Here is a 20,029-nt window from a genome sequence, read left to right as displayed (position 1 = left end):
ACCTAGAGTTCACAGTAGGCCTCTCAGTTTTCGGGCACACTCTCTCTCTGTTTTGTTCAATTTATTAGCCTCAATTATATTATATTGTGTTATCTTGTATTCTGATATCATATTTAGTAAAATAAGTTTTCCTCCTTAGATTGCTGCTGTTTTTATCCCATTCCCTTTTTTCCCCTTCCTTTCTGGGCCCGGGGGGGAGGGGCCCTATGGGGTGGCTCCCCCCTGTCACGGGCATAGGTAAATCTAGGTAACCCGTGACAGATTTTGGTGGAGAATGCGGGCATAGAGCTGCTTTTAGAACGACTCTCTCTTTGCTCTCAAAGAGCTTCATTAGCTTTGTTACGGGAGTGTTATCTTTTCGTAGCTGCTCACTGAGAACGTGACCTTGAAATTCTCTGTTTAATTCAGTGCTAACTTCTCCTTTGTCCTGCTATACAGCTCCCTCAGGTCTAATTTCTTACTGCAGCAAATAGCTTATATATTGGTTGCCTTTAATGTATTTTTCATATCAGAGCTGTACACATCTCTGAAAGCAATCTTTCTTTAAAGCTACCTTCATTTTTATCACATTCTTTCGAAGAATTCCTAAACAGTTATGAGGCTTGGAGGAGGTACATAATCTTTCATCCCAGCACCTGTTTTTACCTTGTGTGATACTTTCAGCAAGATTTTTCTGTGTGAAATATATACAGATCTTCTCAATCTAGATAAAACTCTTAATCTCCTTCAAGAAAGCCCCACAGTTTTAGCCAGGGAATTAATTTTTGCCTTGTCCTGACTGTATAATTTCAGTAGATAGGAAATAAGCTAAGTCACTAAGTAACATTTCTCAACTTTGCAATTAATAGAAGCAATATTACAACAAAGAGAAAGGATGGCAAGGACTCATCTATCATGGCCTTTGCTCTGTGTTCTCATCTCCCGCTCTCCTGCTGCGTTGTAGCTAATGAAATACCTTTCTCAGTCCTAGATGCTTTTGGATTCCCAGTTCATGATGCGCTTTCATAAGCTTTTGCATCATCTATCAAAAGAGTGCATCTGGATTCTTTTGCTTTGTTCTGGCACCTTGCCATCATCAAAACATTTTGTTTTCCGCTGACGATTCCAATCACAGGTGAAACACCACCTATCTCTCTTTCTGGCTTTTCCTCAGGCGTGCTCTATCCCAGCAGCCTTTCTCAGCATTTCCCTTAGATGTGTTTGGAGCTGAGGTATGGATGAGTTAGGTCTTTTGAGCAGCAGTTTTGGATTTTATCCGGTTTTTAGGTTTGCTAATTGGAAGTCATTATTCTCTAATTGTGTTCATCAGCAGCCTGGCATTCACTGTGCTAAATCATGCCACTTTATTTTTTTATTTTTTTTATCACTTTTCTTAACAAAAGATATTACGGAGCTTTCCTTTCCCATAATTATTCCTTTTTCTCTTTTTCTTGCTTTTTTCCCCCCACTATGCAGTTAATCACTTTTTCCTGAAATACTTAGACTGGTTCTTTTGAAACTATTTCTTTTGCTGGATAATAATGTTTTTCTGAATATTTCCTAACTTTACTGCTGGAGCCAAGCTGTCCTCCTTCTGCCCACTCCAAGTGCTGCAGTACTCCAAGTGGTTCATTGAATTCTTTTTCCCACAATTACGTTCACCTACTTTTTCAGTTTTCCTTTTTTATTATTATCCCAGTCTTTTCAGCTGGTTTTGGGCCTCCCTTTGATACCTTATTTTTCTTGCGTGGCAGCTGCTTATTACTTTCTCCACCGAAGCTTCAGAGTTTTCCTACTGCTGTGAATGCTTCTTTGTAGTACATCCTTTGCAAAATTGCCATGCCCCTGAGAGCCTCCCTTTCTAGGAATCTGCTAGGATCTTCTGTGACTTATCTAAGCTGCTGCTTCCTTAGAGCTTTAATAGCAAAGACCATGTTCCCTCAGAACGTGGGTAAGTATGTGCATCACTGTCAAGGATTGCATGCTTTTCTTTTGTTATCTAGGTGTCTAGGTTATTAACAGGGACAGCTGAGGCAGTAGAGAGACAGTAAAGTTAAAAAACAAAAGACTCTATCTCAGGCACACCACTTCAGCGACATCCCTTCAACTGTCATTTTCTTTTCCTTTCTAGTTTCCTAATTCAGCTCATGAGAAATGCTGGTGTAAGTTAATCATTTAACTTGACCACCAAGAAAACCTCTTTCCAAACTTTCCTTTCCTTGTCAAAATGATGGAAATACCAGCAATAAATGTGTAGAGGGATGCAAAACCACTTTTTCAGAAGTTAGGACAAATCCGAACCAGTTGCTTATACAACTGTAATTAAAAATTTTCATGGGTATTCATTAGCATACACTTTTTAATTGTATCATCCAGTGTTTTTTCAGCTATACCCTTGCCTCATGCAGTGTGCATATGGCTCATTTCTGCTGGATGGTTTCTATTCATATGTTAAATAAAAGATAAGCTTCCTCATCTAGCGCTGGTTAGTCTTCTAACTCTGAACAGGCTATATTAAAAAACGATGTGAGGAATATATTCTCCATGCACCAGGAGAGGCCATTGTTGCTTTAAATCTGCAGTGATTTCTATCCTTTGAGATGTGAACATCCTTCCCTCTGCAGCTAACCTATCCTGATTGTCACTTCCTTGGAGCCAGGAGGGCACCTTTAGGGAATGTCTTCCCTTTATTTCCTTGGCCCTACTCTGGAAAGTGCTTAAACAGTTCTTGCCCTCTGTTGCCTACTTGAGGTAGTCTCTCAGCTATTTCACAAGTAGATGATCTGGAAGTTTAAACAAGTGTGAAATCATGTTTGTAAAGTGTCTGATGATAACAAATTCCCCTGCAAGTAATATCTCCCAGAATAATGCTCTCTCTAAACCTCAGTACCTGGGGAAGAATGAACCACCTCTGCTATTTACAATAGAAACAAGCTCAAAAGGCAGAGGACCTGCTTCTGGCTTCTCTGGGAGTGAGCTGTTCTGTTACTCACAGCTGCTAACTCTGTATTTTTGCCTGTCCTTTGTCTGGGTTTGGGCTGTGAGCTGGGGAAGAAAAAGAAGCAATGCCACGGGATCATGAGCTGCTTGGGATGGGCAGACAAAGGCAGGGAGGATTAGGGGAGCAGCTGCAGAAGATCTGACATGAGTGCTATGGTTTAGCAAGAAATGAATGAGAACTGTGTCATTGGGAAGAAAGGGGCATTTATTGCTGGGGGACAGCTATGCTGAGCAGGTGACAACCTCTGTGTATTGCCACTGAAGCAGCAGGGCCAGGAGGGAGCACCAGCAGTGCCTCCAGCCTTCCAGTCTGTCGTGGTGAAGGCCGAGTGCTCTGCTGCAGGCACAGTCACTTAGGGAATCACTTCCACTTGGTGCAGAACCATAGCTGCTGCTCATATCTACTGGTGGTGTTACAGAGAAAGGCAGAGGCAACATGAGAGAGCAAGGAAAAAACGTTTCCACTTATTTCCACATGAGACTCCTCTGGAGAGATGTGGAAATCCATTGGCCGTTAGTAATCTCTAACATCTCCCTAGGATACAGAGATGAGAAGCAGTGCATGCAATAAATGGGACTTTCCAGGTTACTCATGGACATAATGGCTTCTCCCAGTGCTCTGTCATTCAAGGATCACTTGATCATGGGGATGCTGAGCCTATCCTCTCCTCTACCCCTGTAGCACTTGGTGTTGGAGGCATGGCTTGAGAACCATTGCTTCAGTTAAAATGCATATTCCTTTGAACAGAGTGAAAAGTTGCATTCCACTACCTTCAAAACATGGTAGAAATACCTGAAATGAAATATATTTTGAGCATATTATTGATGAATGGTTTTGCTCCAGAATACATATGTGCTGCTGTTTAGCATCACCGAAGGTAGAGAGCATGTGATAGAAGAATATACTGTAGCTTTCTCCTTATACTACAGAAAAACAAAATCTGCAGGCTGCTTTCTAGAGCTGAGTGTGATGGCCTGATTTTCATCATCCTGAACATATTAAGTAGCGCACAATACATACAGCATGTGGCTAAAGCATAATTATTTCAGTCTGAAGTCTCTTCTCTCTCCCATGTTAACACACAAGCATAGTGCAAAGTCATATACAAGAGGCAGAGCAATTATTTTTGGTAAAAAAATATACTTGTCTGCAGAAAATACTGCCACATTTTCATTAGCTGGGGGTTCATGTGCATTTACTAAGGTAGCACAGAATGCTCTGCAGTCATTTCCCAAATGAAACTATCCTGAAGGGGATGAAACAGGACTCCGCCACAAAGTGTCTGATTTCTGTGGTGTATGCATTTTTTGAGTTGGCAGTGATTTTACATGATGGAAATCTGCTGAGAAATGGACAAAGAGAAGACCTGCAAGCCACAGGTTCAAATAACATTAAGAGGGCTGAGCAAAATCATCATCATGACTTAGTAACCCCCCTGCTTAGAAATGACTGCTTGTGACAGTTCTAAGTAATGAAGTCTTCTGCAATAATCATAACGAAAACCATTAACTGCCTGAAACTTTTACTGAAGCATCACTTTGTCTTGTTTTTTGGTTTTGTTTTGTTTTGTTTTTTTCCGCTGCGATAAATAATGAATTGGTACCTAAACCACAGTGAATGATTTATTATCGTTATGGCATTTCAGGAGCTGTAGAAGTAGTGAAATGCTCTGCTCAGTGCTGATGCCCACAATGAGGATTGAGGGAAGGCAAGGGCATGGGTCTGCCTCTACACAAAGTGCATAGCAGACAGGAAGCACTCTCAGGGAACAGAAAACTTAGTTTTCCAAGGAAGAACACTATACATCTTCTGATTTACTGCCTGTATTTCTTTCTTAAACACTGTAAAAATAACATTTCAACAAAACCTGAGTTTTCAGTATGCCTAGCACCAGTCTCTTATGCTAGAATGTTTAGTGCCAGTCTTATAAACACTGCATGCACACACACACACACACACACAGCAGTATCTGCACCCAAGTTTCTGATCTGCTGAATACACTCCCTTCAAGCTCTGGCTATATTGTAGTTAGTATAGTAGGCTGGCTATAGTAGTAGTATCTGACCACACTTGCAGGCAATCATCTGTTGTTGCTTCCAAGTCCTGCTGTAATATTTGAAGTCAGGAGTTTCGATAATAATGCTGATGATCAGATCCATTTTTACATCGGGAAAATAACGTGGCTTCCTGTTACTCAGATGGAGCAGAGCATCTGCAGGCGGCCTTCCTCCAGATCACCCCATCACTGCTCCCTGGTGCACTGCTGGGCCTCCCTTGGCCTTTGGGTATGGAGAGAGATGCTCCAAGTCTGCCATAGCTGGAGGACTGCCCTGATACTGGATAGCAATAAGTAAACCTTTGTACAATGACTAAATTTTTCTATGCCCCATTAGTCACTTATTTTTTATCGTATTTGTCAGAAAGCTTTCAGTCACTGAACAACTGCTATTCTTGCAGGAGCTGGCATGGAGATAACCTTTTCGAAGCTAAGGCTGTGCATCCTTCCCCCATCCTCCACCCAGTTACCAAAAATAATCCTGCTGTGTGTCACATGTGCCTCAGCAGTGACAGTGCAAACAAGCCATAGCCCGTGTGACATCTGTATAAAATATTCATGGGAAAAATATGGGCTTGGTTTTGATATTTTTCCCTTATTCTATCAACATTTCCTTAGCAAGGCCTTGTAAACATTGGGTAGCAAGTCCTCAAGTGCTGCTATCTGGGAAGAAAATAAGGCGCGCTCTTCAGATTCTGAATCCCATTCCAGCTGATGAAGACAGCACCATTTGGTTTCCTTGCTAAGGTGTAGGCAAGACTTTGTCCCAGGGCAAGCATATTTTCATGGTTATTGGGTGAGCGCAAGCTGGGATTTGAAGTTGGAATATCCACAGCTGAGCATACAGCAAAGCTGATGAGGACTATCTCTCACCTTTCCACTTTATGGCGATATTCAGTGTTTGTCAGCTGCTGGCACAGGAGCATCGTGCAGTGCTTGTAGCAGAAATGGGCAGGCAGGGATCTGCAGTTCAAGTATGATGCTCTGGCTGTCTCGCACCTGTCTGACATCAGGCTCAGAGGAACCAGCCTGGATCATGCACAGCAGGGAGTTCTAGCTGAGTGAAAAAGGGAGTCTAAAGCTGTCAAGAAGCACTGGTGATGTGCTGCGTGAGCTTGGTGATGCTGCTCCTGCAACGCACAGCTGCTGTGCTGCATTTTGGCTGCCTGGTGGGGAGCGGTTGCCAACTGCTTTCCTATCATATCCCCAGTAATTTTATCCCTGCATCTGGAGCTGTGGGGAGCTGGGTGGAAAAAAAAAAGAGACAGTCTGGCAGAGTGAGAACAGGAACGCTGGGAGAGGTGCTTTCATATCACTGTTGCCATGGGAGTTACAGTGGTGGTGCTCCACACAGGACTAGGCCTCAGCACACAGTGCTGGCAGCCCTGGGGCAGCACTGCCTGCAAATGTGTCTGTCTGTGCTGCTCTGGAATGCCAGCACCATTGATTTTTGTCCTTCTTTGAAAGAGTTAATGGGTTAATTCTCTTCTTGGATTAATTATTTACAATTGCTTCTCCAGCTCCATTTTTAAAAGGAAAATGTAACTTATTGCACAGATAACTTATGAATTATTAACACCACACTACTCAAGCTGTCAGAGGATAAATGAGGGGATAAAACCTGGCTGCCTTGTTTCACATTGCCACATGCTAGAATGCTGGGCTATCCTGCTTACCTGTGCTTGGCACCACCACCAAAGCCTGGCATTTCTCCTTGGGCACCCACCTGACATTCAGACAACCATAGGTTGGGCAGAAGCCACAGAAAGGGGCCAAATTGTGCTGAAAGAACCTTCCAGTACTTCGAGGGAGTGTATAAACAGGAGGGGGAATGACTATTTAAATGGGTTTTTAGTGAGAGGACGGGGGGAATGGTTTTAAACTAAGACAGGGGAGGTTTAAGTTACATATTAGGAGAAAGTTTTTCACACAGAGAGTAGTGACGCACTGGAACAGGTTGCCCAGACAGGTTGTGGATGCCCCATCCCTGGAGGCATTCAAGGCCAGGCTGGATGTGGCTCTGGGCAGCCTGGTCTGGTGGTTGGTGACCCTGCACATAGCAGGGGGATTGAAACTGGATGATCGTTGTGGTCCTTTGCAACCCAGGCCATTCTATGATTCCATGATTCTATGAATGTGTCACAGTTGGCTCCTAGATACTGGGACTGAATGGTGGTACAGAGGCTGTTTCTTCCTTTCGCACTCTGCTGCCTGCAGTAAGCACAGTGGAAAAGCAGGATCAGACAAGCAGGTAGAGCAAAGGTTTTAATATAAAGGAAAAGGTTTTAATATTGAGGAAAGGGTTTAATATATTCTTGTCTGAATATGAATGTTTTAGATTTTGCTCTAGTGATAATAGCTGGAGAAGGTAAAGTGGGTTGATATTTAGGGACGTCAGCATAATGTCTGTGTGGGCAGAGGGAGCATAACGATCCATTTGAGACTGCGAGATGTACGTATTGGTCTATTTAAGGACTCTTTCTCAGGGATCACTCCAAAATAGTTCAGCTCAATCTCTTCAGCAAGCTTTTGCTGCAATTCTCTGTGCTGGTAGAAACTGGGACTTGGGTGGAGGTGGGCAAACACAGCTCATTTCACCAATTTTTCATCTCCTCTTTCAGTTATAATGAGTCTGGTCCTTCTGCTTTTCCAGTGCCTTGGTCATGTGTCTTTTATGATGTCTTTTATTAGTCTGTTGATTATTCCAAAGCCAGGAGACGTAGTGCACCCTGCTGCAGTTGTCACAAACTGGGCAGTTCTAGGGGTAGGTTCTAGTAGTAGTCTGGAGAGGGACTGGAAAGTAGGTTCTATATTACTTACCAGGATGAGAAATTGTGGAAATCACTCCTGTGGAGGAAGAAATTATGTACTTGTGTGGTGGTCTTTTATTATGGGGAAAAAATTCAGTTTTCAGATTTCTACCCCAAGTGTCTCCTTTTTGCAGTGTTGCTGTAACTCCATCCATATCTATGGATGGAGGAGGTAGATGAATAATGGAGGGATAAGGAGATAATGTTGTGCCTTGACTACTGTGAATTGGAATTGGAATGGTTTGCTCCTTTTCTCTCCTTCACCGTGGTATTTTCCCATGCATATTGTAGACATGGATGCTAAGTAACACTCAGATCTCTGGTATTTGCAAACCAGCCCTTCAGGCCAGGGGCAGCTGTGGTGAGCAGGACTTCAGGCATAGCATATATAAGATATTCTGCTTGAAAAGTTACTCTACAGCTGCTGCCAGAAGATTTTGCTCCCTGTAGCCAGGGTTTCCAGCAAGCACACAAACCCTTGAACAGAAAGGTTTGTTTTTATGTTGCTTCTGGTTCTACCTGCTTTCAGTTTCCCTGGATGTACTACAGGAACATTCTCCAGTTGGAATGATTCATCACTTGTGTTCTCATCCTGACTGTCATCTGTAAGACCAGTCAAAGTGAAAAGCAACATGCTGGTGCATTTTAAAGTTGTTCGATGGGTTGTTTATTTTTTGTCCTGTAGTGTTATTTCACTCCTGGGTGAGGTTTTTTGTCTGTTTAGTTGGAATGGGGTGTCCCTCAGTGTGCACAGGCAGAGAGGAGACAGCATTCAGCACAAGTTAGGAGCTAGGAGATATGGTTTAGGGGGCTTCTGTAGGTATGGTAAAGGGAGGACGGTTGGAGTAGATTACTTGTAATTAACTGCATGGATGCTGTTGGTGTGTATATGTGCTGTGGAGATTTTCAGCACTGTTGTTTCTTTACTTCAAGAAGATGAGGAGAAAATTTGGTTGACTCTTGGTTAAAGGTTGGACTTGATGATCTTTAAGGTCTTTTCAAACCTGAGTGATTCTGTGATTCTTTGAAAAGGAAAGTAACATTTTCCAAGCAAAGAGAAGAGCCTTGTGGCTACAAGCATTGCTGTCATGGGTGTTTCACACATGCTTCATGTCCTCACTCAGCTTCCTTTAGAACCAGCAGTAACAGAATGGCTATGGACATGGTAATCCACAAATGATGCTCCACAAGTATTCACAGTGTAATATTCCACTTGATGTACAATGCTTCTTCAAGTAATGTGATGATAATAGGAAGATCTAGGTAACACTCTTGCATGAGTTTTCATAGCAAACAACAAATCAAGAAAGAGTTAAAAAAAAAAGTCGCTCAATTGCTCTGTACATTACGGTCAGTTTCCTAAAGCAATCAGCATGTAATTCTCAGTATATGAAGACTGTCAATGCTTTCCACATTTCACTGGGACTAGTTACTAATAAAGGCATTCTGGCAACTGAAGCTGACAGCCTGTTAACAGGCTTTAACTGCGGCTGTTGATTGGATCCTGGCACCTTTATTCCAGGTCATCAGCTAACATAATTGATGGGGACTGGAGCACTAATTACAATGCAAAAGTTGTCATTCTTATCATATTGCAGTCTGATCTTTAAAACTGAGGCCAGCTTTTCCATCCATTTCCTGCTCTGAAGCTTTTTTGATGGTCAGGAGGCCATCCTGCCCCTTGCCCTGAGGCCCTGCAGTTGGGTCAGACTCAGTTTTTCAGGGAGGAGAATGGGAATAATATGAGATTTCCGGAAATGCTGGAGCAATTGTGAAAGGAAATAGCTTGGATACATCGCCCACCACCAAGGTCTCATTTTACTCTTGTCTGACAAGGATGGCCTGCAAGGAAAGAGAGATGCAGTAATGACCAGCGTGGGGCTTGTAGAGGAGGAGGAGGAGAAGTTGAAATTCTTGGAATACTTTTGGTTAAGTCTTCATTTGCTGTCAGTGCTTCTTGTGTCACAGTGCCTCATAGCTATTTCCAACAAAGGCACTGAACACAATATTTCTACTCTCCCTTTGAATTTTTTTGCAAAGGGTTAAAACCTTAAACCAGGTCGCCAGATTGACAGTTGCAGGAAAAACTGTTTTCACCATCTGACAGCATAAAAGAGACAAGGCATCATTAAGGATTTATGGAGTTTCTATTTTCTCCGTTAAAGTACAGACTATTATTTTCAAATGAAAGATTTAACACAATGAAGTCATTAGTGACTGTGCCGTTATGTACGTTTATGTGTTCTTGACAGCAGTTCTGGCTATAACAATTGGGCCTCTACATTATGCGTACTGGGGACAGTTTGTCTTTCCAGCTTTACTAGGAGACACAGAATTTGACCAGTGGTGTGCAGATGGCCATTTGGTCATTGCTACCCACAGGTCTTTTAATGGTGGTGTAATAGCCCTTGTCTTTTCACTGTGTTTTATTTCTTTAATTGCAGATATAGGTTTTTTTTCCATGGCTAAATGTTATAAAGGCAGCCTTGGTGTGATGTGATGAAGATGTGCAAAGTGAAATACTGCATTACTTTGCAAGCAAGGAAAATCACTCTGTGTTAAGCTTTATGGACTTTAGCATTCAAGTCATGTGAGTGTTAAAATATGGGAGAAACTTGATGACAATTCTTATATGCTTACAAAGGATTGGAAATGAGGGAATTGGATCCTTAGAGCTGTCAAAGGTCAGATTGTTGCCTCTTTGCAGCTTGTAAGGGAAGCGGGCTCTGCAATGAGGGCATGTCAAACCTTCCCAGGTAACAGAGACAATCTCTGGAGGCAGATGGTGTAATGAAAAGGTTTTTTTTTTTCATCTCAATTCATTATTCTTACAGGCCTAGGGAAACCTAACTGCTAGTAGGCACCCAAGCACCAGTTATTTTAATTGGGCATTCAATGGCAAAAAAGTGCATGAGGTTTGCTAAGGTAATTTGAATGCAGCCAAATAAAATGTCAAGATTTCAGTATCTTGCAGCTGTGTGTACTCTGAAGCACTGAGCTTACATGATTTAAAAACCTCCCATTAGCACCTTCTGGTGGAGTCCTCACTCCTACCCCCATGGTGCAGGGGCCAGCAGCTGTGCAGTCCCATTTCTCCATTCACAGAACTCTCTGCTCCAGACTACCAGTTCAGCTGTGTGGCAGCAGGTAACCAATTACAGTGTTGATTTGGTGAGATTGAGTGTGCTAGTTTAGAAGAGTATTTCTGTTCTTGAAACTTGTATGTAAAGCAGCGTCTGGGGCTCACTGATCAAGCAGGCCTTCAAAGTCGGCTTGTTTAGTTTACTTTCTGATTGCTGGTCCCAAAACCTCAGCATGGTGTCAGGTTTGTTCATAAACAACAGTAGAAAAAATGCTCTGATGAGCCGACTGTATTCCTTGGCACAGACCTGCCACTCTCCACTGTAATCAGTGCAGTTAGCCTGTTCTTGCAATAATGCATCCAAGGACACCATCCAACCCGCCAGCTCCTGCCTTCAGTGGCAGATGTGTAAGTCATTTGCCTGCTGTTAGGCATGGAAGAGAATACGTGTCCTCACCTCTGCTTGCTGAACTAGGACAGAGTCCTCACTCTGCTTGCTGGACAGAGGGAACTAAGCACCCAATGCAGAATGCCCTGCAGCCATCCCAGTGTCCATGCCCTGGCCATTTGCAGAATGCTTTCCTATATGCTATTAGAGCAGCTGCGTGTTGCTGCTTCTGCTTTTTGGTATTTTGGGAGCATTTATTAGACGCTGCTAAAGTAAGGGATGCTGGAGCCATGCTCAGTGGGAAAATTTAGCAGTATCAACAAAGTGTGTCTTAATTCTGAGAAGATTTAATAACTGTCTGGGATTGTATGCACTCTCTGCATTTCCCATCACAGTTCTTACTGTGGTGTTTTTGTGAAAGGGAACCAGGAGTGGGAAGAAGATTATAACGCCCGGATTTTCAGAGGCCGATGGTCCAAAGGGTAAGATTGTGGAAACAGAACTGCTCTTTCAGATATAAAGCTTGATAAATTGCTTCAGTGTAATGACACTCAGCAGAAACAAGTGAGTAGCAGAGAAGGAATGTAATTTCAATTATGCCATAAATTCACTGTCAGCTGGCACAGACGGCTATCAGAGGGCAGACAGAATTTCCTTCCTTATTTTAATGAAATACAAGTACTCTGTATTTCATTTGCAATTGATATTTCTTCTTTGGTGCAGCATAGATTGGAAGAGACATCCCCTTTTTCATTATGAAGACTATTTGCATAGAAGCCTTCATGTGTTTGTGTTATTCATTCCCTACTTTTTTGCTATGTGAATTTCCTGTGATGATCTCATGATGTTGACAATGTTCCTTGTGATGGCATAAACAGAGATTCATGCTTGCTTTCATATTTGGGTGTGTTAGGGAATAGCCACTTTCAAGTCACTACTCAGCTACATCCAAGGAGCCCTATCTAATGGCAGAGTGAGATGTACTTCATACACCAGTAGATCCTCTGCTAATGCTGTTGCTCTCGATGGCAATCTCCTTGAGTTTTGGAGGGATTTAAATAGTAACACGAAAATATCCATGCATAAAGAAGAAAGAGCATGTTGAAAGTTAATCAAAACTACAATTTGTTACAGCTATTACAAATAAAAGAGTTACTGAGAAAAAATCGGGAGTGCACAGTGCTGTCTTGTATGACAATATTACTGCTTAGTGAATAACTAGCTCTTTCATACTCATAAAAATGAAAAAGAGTGATTTCAGAGTGGTTCTTGACGTTTAGTGTTATATTTGGGCTACCAACGTGGTTTAGCTGGAGACTCTTGCTGTAATTCATGGTAGTTAATAAATCGTGACATGCCGTTTTTGATGTGATTTATTCCGAGCTTACTGATGGGGAAGAGTGGGGTGCAGAATTATTTTATACAAGCACTGTTTGGTTGTCAACAGTGTTCCTAATCTCTTCAGTAGGGATAGGTGTGGGGATCTGAGGCCCAGCTAATGCGCAATGGATTTTCATGCTCTCATGGCAACCACTCAACTACTAAGTTTGTCCAGGGATAGCTTTGAAAGCATCTTTATGTTCTGTATTGGTTTTCATCTTGCAGTTGTATTATGTGTGTGTGGCCAAAGAGTTTCTGACTTTTTTGGGTCTCCTTTCACTGACAGCTCACCAAATCACGCAGCTTTTAAAACAATCTTTTAAACCCCCATCAGTTCTCTTCAGTGTTTACTACAGAAAAAGTGTTTTAGCTGTTTGTTTACGTTGTTGCCTCCTTCCAAGACCAACTGACTTTTCTACTGGCGCAAGGGGTTGCCAGAGGCAGATGCTATTACAAAATAACTTGTTTGGTAGACAGTGTAAACAAGTCACCAGCCTGTGAAACTCACTGCTACATGATTGTCACCCAAGGGCAGGGATTTAGGGAGACTCAAAAGAGGCGAGGCACACATCTCTGTGTAACAAGTAACCAGACCTGTAATGCAAGTCAAAATGATACCACCGCTTTCAGAAATGAAGACAGCACTGGATTTAGGGTTTCTGTGAATGCTGAATTTGGGGATTTACCTAGGATACCATTAGCTTGAAGGGATTTCCTGCAACATTTTCTGACACTTTTTCTTTGAGGTACTATCAGTGATCAACCCCAGCTTCTTTCCCACAGGGAATGTGTGGATGTCTCTCTCAGTCTGATATGCATAACCTTACTTGCAAACAGGCTCATTGAAGCTGAGAAGCTTCCCAGCCCCAAATTCCCAGTAGAAGATACTGTACATCTGAATTTGCCATAGACTGAAAGCCCAGGTTCATCATCTTCCTTCATCTGAGTTACTGGAAATCCTCATTCAAATGTCAAAAGACTATCCCTGTAATGTGTTTTGGCAACAGATTGTTTTATTCTCAGTACAGCTTCCAGACATATCTGGCTTCACTTGGTTGAAGCTCCTCATCTCCTCAGGAACTTTAATTAAAAATAGTCCATCCCAGTAATTCTGTTGCTTGTATAATTTTTCTCTGGTAAAATAAATTAAATTAAAGTAGGCTGTATCATTTAGCTGCTTACTGATGGATTATTATTACTTTTTTAAAATAGAAACCACTAGATGAACACACCATCTGTTATTCAAACAAACCAAGGTCTTGATTTTTTTTTCTGCCAATGGTGAATTAAACAAAGGTAATATAGAATTTCTCTCAAGTCATAGGGTCCAGTTTTTAGCTGACGCATGGTTTTAACAAGGCTTTTTAGCAAGATTTAGGCTATCGTCGCTGTTGTGTAATCTTAATCCTGCCAATAGTAAAATAGGATTTAGTGCTGCTCTATACCTACCCAGCAGAGTCGGAGTAAACAGGATTTGTGTGGGTAGGTATCTGAAAGGAACAGCTGCAAAATAGATCTGCAGTTGCTTGTGGGCTGCAGCATCATGGGGGGATTTGGGTCCTGGCTCCATGTAGTGGCAGAACTACTCAGCACACAAGTCTGTGGCCAGAGCTCAGCCCTAACTTTTATTTGATCACTGACTTGCTTTAAAAAGTCACTGAGTTTTTAACTTAGCTGGGCAGGGATTATATGAAGTCTATTGATACCCTCATTAGACTCACAAGATTTAATGTAGGGAAAAAAAAGGAATAAGTATGACCAGGGCATAGGAATCATTCTCATATGGGTGGAAAGTGGAAAAAGAAATGAGACAAAACAGCTGCTAGATGTACAGGCTGTGATGTTGTTGAGGAAATGAGGACAAGAGGTAATGCCATGCCACCTCAGTAGTGCTTGGAAAGCACAACTGGGAAGATTCTAGAATTTTGTTATATCTTTATTGTTATTAATACTGTCCCGTGTCACTGGGGAAAGGAGTGGGGGTGTTACTCCATATTCTCCTTAGGCTAGTTGAGCAGGAAGAACTGAATGACATTTATCCAAGACTAATATGTTAGCTTCCCACAAGCTTCCGATCTCCAGGCGGAGCTTCATAACAAAAGCTCCTTGCCTGCTTTTTCCTTTCTACTCTACAGAAGTAGGCAGCTTCATCAGCCGATCCCTTGGTTGAGCAGTCACTCCACCAGATGCTTACATTGCTCACCAGGCTCACCAGGATGGTTTGAACAGATGTCTACATGCCTGATAGGCTGGAGCTGTTGGAACCAGGGTACTACATTTCTAAGAGCTGCATCTGCATGGGAAACTGGTAATCACAGCCTGAACCTCTGATTAATCAGCTGAGGCAACTGTGGGGTCAGCTGTGGGAGCACAGGTGAGGGTAATTCAGCTGTGCTCCCGGAAGGGGTGGAGCTTGACGCCACCTCTCCTAGACTTCATTTAAGGGCTGACCAGCACTAAGGTAGCATCTCTTGGAGATTGCTCCTTTGTGGAAATCAGGTAACCAGTCTCAGCATTTTCCAGTCAGACTGAAGGCATTCATATTGGTGAGTTTTTCCTATAGATAACCTTTTGGATACATATATATATATATATATATACTATTTATCACCATCATTCTTGTATTATTACCATTTTTGTATTACTTCTACCTTACAACCAGCATCCATTCTCACAGAGGTGACATCTGATGTGTCTTCCTAATGCTGAAGCATTGATCCATTGAGAGGGCTGCCCACTGGGCTTCTTCTCTCATCCCTCATCTGTTGTACAGAAAGGTGGAGCAGTGTTGATATGTGCTCGCAAAATGACTCCAAGTCCAGGATAGAATTACTTTTCCCTGCACTAGCTTGGAAATAATGATAATCTTGAAATGAGGCTCTTTGCCCACTTTGTAGGTGGGGTTGATTTAGAAGTCCTTGCTCAGATATGTGAAAGAGTAGGTGGTGACATGGAAGATCAAGGAGTTGAAGGCTACCTGAGATGGAAGTATTCTCTTCCCATCATACCCCTTGTTTTGAATTGAGTCAGACAGTAAGGGATTAACCACTTACTTGCAAAAAAATGTATTTTTCAGAAGTGAAATGCAATTTTGTTTTTCAGGAATACGGTATGCTTTTTATCTCTACTTCTGACCCCTGTTGTTTCTGTTCAATGGGGCTTCACTTGGTAGATAAGAAAGGTGATATGGGGAGGGCTTTACCAAGAAGCTGAGAAAGGCAGAAAATGTGAAGGTTTGAACTTGCTTGTAGGCTATTCTTTTGAGCCAGCATTCAAGGATGTGGAATAGCGGGGAGTCACCTATGTCAACACCAAGGCTCTTTTGACCCCCTGCTCTCTACTCATTGCTTGAAAAAAGTGCTTGAGAACTTTTTAAAGTTTGAAAGTGCTTGAAAAGGTGTTTTTATTTTACTTATATGTTCTTGTGGGACATGGCTTCCTTGAACACAGGTAAATCCTGGCTCTGCTGTGCATGTGACACCTAGGCATCAGCTAATAAACTCTGCTCAGGGAGCGTGAAAACAAGAAAATGTACAAGCACTCACTACCTTTATGCAGAGAAATTTTGCATGGCCTTATCTGGGTGAATACTGAGAAGCATATCCAAAGTATGGAGAAACTCAAGCGAGAACTTTCCAGAGCTGTTACCAAACTTCTTGTTCTACCATATCCATTCCTTAGACCTTTGAGAACACTGAGAGTATTCATCTGAGGATGCAGGGATTAAATTAGTGTATATTCAAGCAAATCTGTTGTAGTCCATGGTGGATTCTAAACAAGAAATTCTTGAACAGCTAGAGGTGGGAGGTCTTTGACATTTTCCATTGCAAATGTTAATGTGTCTAGCACACAGAAGGAGTATTATACAAAAAGCTAATACTTTCAGATTTTTCTGGTGCTGACTTATGGCAAGAAGGCCTGCATTTGCATTATTTCTCTGGTACTTTTTCATAAGGAAAGGATGAAAGCAAGGAATAAAGAGATTTAAACTTGAAGCCTATTGTTCCTGTGAAAGTATCATTCAAAGGAGAAATGAAAACCTGTTTAAAAGTAGAAAGGGATGAAATCAAGAGCTGGCAAGGTGGAAATGTTTGATTCTAACTGAAACTTCCAGTTAGAAATATATATACCCAAATTCTTCCAAAAGACTTTTTCTATCAGAGACCATTATAAGACTGAAATAAAGTCTTGCTCAAAGCTGTGACATAAACTAATACTGTGGGCAGGTTTCCTACCTATGAGTGAGTCAGAGGAAGATAGTGCCAACTGTGAAAAGGCAAGAAACAGTTGCAAATCTCCATCTTCCAATGATTCTTCTGTAATGTGGCTGCTGCCTTGTTCTTTTTAATACATTCTTTTTCTCAAATGAGTGTTCATAAATTACCTCTGTAAACCAAGAATTTTCACACCAGTCTCCAGCACATGGCAGTGAAAAAAAGATCAGATGCTATCTTGGATTCATTTGCTTTTTGCATTCCTTGCAATCTAGAGATTGTTCTAGCTGTTTTCCAGAAAGGTGTGTGTGTACCAAATACATTAATGTTTGTACCACGTGGCTGTGATTTAGATTATTTTTGTTCCATTTTTAAAGTTTATGGTTAACTCAAGGAGATCCTTGTCTGAGAACAGGAACAGGCAAATCTATGTCAGAAGCATGGATAGTGCTTGTGAGAAGGCCCAGATAGAAAGTATAAGGTGCATTTCTCTGTGGGCACTGGAGTAAGGCTATGTGGATGGTAGCAGGGACACTTACTTGCCTCCACGAGTCTCTCAATTATTTGAAGCAGGATTTTACCAAGGTGTAAACAGGGGGCTCAGGGAAGATCTTACAGAAGCCTTCCAGTTCCTAAAGGAGCCTATGGGAAAGAAGGGGAGGGACTCATGGAAGGAAGTGACAGGACAAGAGGTGATGGCTTTAAGCAAAAAGACAGGAGATTTAGGTTTGACATTATAAAGAAAGTTTTTACTCAGGGGCGGTGAGACACTGGCACAGCTGCCCAGAGAGTCTGTGGGTGCCCCATTCCTGGAGGTATTCAAGGCCAGGTTGGATGGGGCCATGGGCAGTCTGGTCTAGAGGAAGGTGTCCTTACCCATAGTAGGGAATTGGAAGCGGATGCTTGTTAAGGTCCCTTGCAATCCAAACCTTTCTATGAACATTTTAGTCAGCTCTGTGTGGTATGTCAACTCTCTTTACTTAAGAAGCAGATTTAAAAGATAATTTTAATACATTTTATGTGAGATTTAAGATTGCTGCTGAGGAGCAAGTGGACTGCTACTGGTCATTCTTAGTGCACCTGTTGATACCAGGGATGTCACTAAAGAGCAGGTCACTCCTACTTGGTCATTATACACAGATGTAGAGAAAGGTCTTCAGGTTATGTCTCCATTCATTCTGTGTTCTCTGTAAAGAAAATTTGAAATCAGGCTAGACAGGGTAAAGTCATTGTGGTTTGTCGTATTTTGACTATAGTGATGAATTATACTGAGAGAGGATCAATTAGGCCTTTTAAGTTAAAGTAGTCCTTTCAACTTATCTGCTTTCTTAACTCGAGTTATGTACCTTCTTAACCCTCTGGAAAAATTCTTCATAGACTGACTGTAAGCTGACATTCATAACCTGAGGTAATTATTGAGAATTGTATTTGATTCCCATCTGGAACACCAGAAAATTCAGAACTGAATTTCCAGTCCAGTGTTTTGGAAACAGACATATGCTTTCCATTCATTGTATGCAATAGGAGCCTTAATTTTGTTTCTTAAATGCATTTCATTCCTGGAAACTTGTATGATGTGATCTCTTGCTCTGCCTGAGCACAGAATAGGTGAGCCTAACTGTAGCCCATTAATGTCAAAGTGAGATGCTCAAGTGAAACTGCATAGCTAGTAAAGACTGTAATGGGTATGTAAAAGCATTGGTGCTGTCTTAGTCAGCCCTGTAAATAAAATGCATGGGTGTTGGGCATGTAGGAGATAGATAGTGTCTTAGCATACTTTATTACGGACATATCCATGTCCATCTCCATTATTGATGGAGATATATTAGCAGTACCAAATGGAAAAGGATAAAAGTTGTGTAGTGGCACCATCTCTCTCCCTGTACTTATTTCCTGCCCACTTCAAGCAAGCAAATCTGAAAAATTTGGTAGTTAATCTCAAACTGTTGAACTGCCAATCAGATCAATTTTACGCAAACCCTAGTTTTTCTTCTTCCTGCATCCAGTAAGAAACCCAGCGCCCTTTTAGGCAGTAATCCCCATAGTTTGCATGGCAGTCTAGGAAAAAACTTTCTTCTTAGTTTTTTTGTGAGTTCCCCTCCAGGAACAAAAGTTTAATCTCTGTTGAAGTGTTTGCTGTGCTTTGTTTTCACTAATTGTGCTAGATGGGTTTCTCCACTTATCACAGTTCTTCTGATCCTCTGCAGTCCTTCATGTTTACTATAATATAGCCTTCAGTCAGGTAGCATTACACCCATCTTTTTTGTTTTACAGTATTTCCATGTTTGTGAAGCGTAGCTTTTTATTACTATAGCACTCTGGCACTCCTGGTCAGCCACTCTGAAACCAAATAAAAGTATCTCTGCCGGAGGGTGCCAGTGTGTGTAACCGGGCTGCCTTTAATCCTTTTCCCTCCCAGGTCACAGTGCCATTGGAGCCATTAGAGCTCATCTCTTAATGAAAAAAAAATTAAACTGGCATGTAGTTTAATGTTCCCAGAAGGGAGAAACTTAGAATAGAGCCACTGAGACACACTCTGGGCTATTGTTGAGGTTTCGTTAAGCTTTTATTCTCTTCCACTAGATTGTAGAACCAGAATTATTTGTTCTATCTTTTGAAGACATCCATGCCCCTGGAGTACTGTCTTTTCTTAGAGGAGCAGGAAAATCTGCTCTTTCAGTTCTCTTGAAACTCCTCCTTTTGGAAAAAAACATTGCATGCTGCTCCAGTTATTCCAGCATCACTACTGCTTAAGCAGAGTACTTGTAGTTTCCATTATTGCAGCTGTTCACGCCTTCAGCTGCATTTTCAGTACTTACTGAGACAATAATAAGGGGAAATAAGTCTGTGTAGGAAGTACATTTTTCCAGATCTGCTCAGACGTAGCATTCAGTTGCAGTAATGAGGAACAGATGAAAACGTTTTTTTGAAGTCCTCTTTCTGTTGGAGCAGTTGTCCACAGTGCCTTTACAGGACGTATTCAAGATGCTTTGGATTAGCAGCAAGATAAGCAAGAGTCTATGAAACTACTCATCAGAAGAAAAGTTTGTGCCAGTTTGGTTGCTCTTAGCAGTTTCTGTTCAGGTATCTTATGCCTCTTGATGAAAGAAAATATTTGG

The 20,029-nt window shown here is 41.8% G+C and overlaps 1 protein-coding gene across 14 annotated transcripts in view; it reads left to right on the top strand.

Annotated features, from left to right (window-relative positions):
- MTCL1 (microtubule crosslinking factor 1) overlaps positions 1–20,029 on the top strand; it is a 96,183-nt gene that overhangs the window by 14,653 nt on the left and 61,501 nt on the right. For 3 of the 14 annotated variants that reach the window (XM_032442643.1, XM_032442640.1, XM_032442639.1), the window contains exon 1: positions 7,147–7,287. The exons of the other annotated variants lie outside the window; for them this stretch is intronic. In XM_032442643.1, coding sequence (XP_032298534.1) covers positions 7,171–7,287 — 117 coding nt within the window. In that variant the 5' untranslated portion in view covers positions 7,147–7,170. Of the gene's footprint in view, positions 1–7,146; positions 7,288–20,029 lie in introns of those variants that run through there. 14 annotated transcript variants of the gene reach the window in all.

This window comes from Coturnix japonica, chromosome 2, assembly GCF_001577835.2.
Source record: "Coturnix japonica isolate 7356 chromosome 2, Coturnix japonica 2.1, whole genome shotgun sequence".
Classification (NCBI taxonomy): Eukaryota; Metazoa; Chordata; class Aves; order Galliformes; family Phasianidae; genus Coturnix; species Coturnix japonica.
The sequence above is the reverse complement of the archived record's forward strand: the minus strand, read 5'-3'. Positions and strand labels throughout refer to the sequence as shown.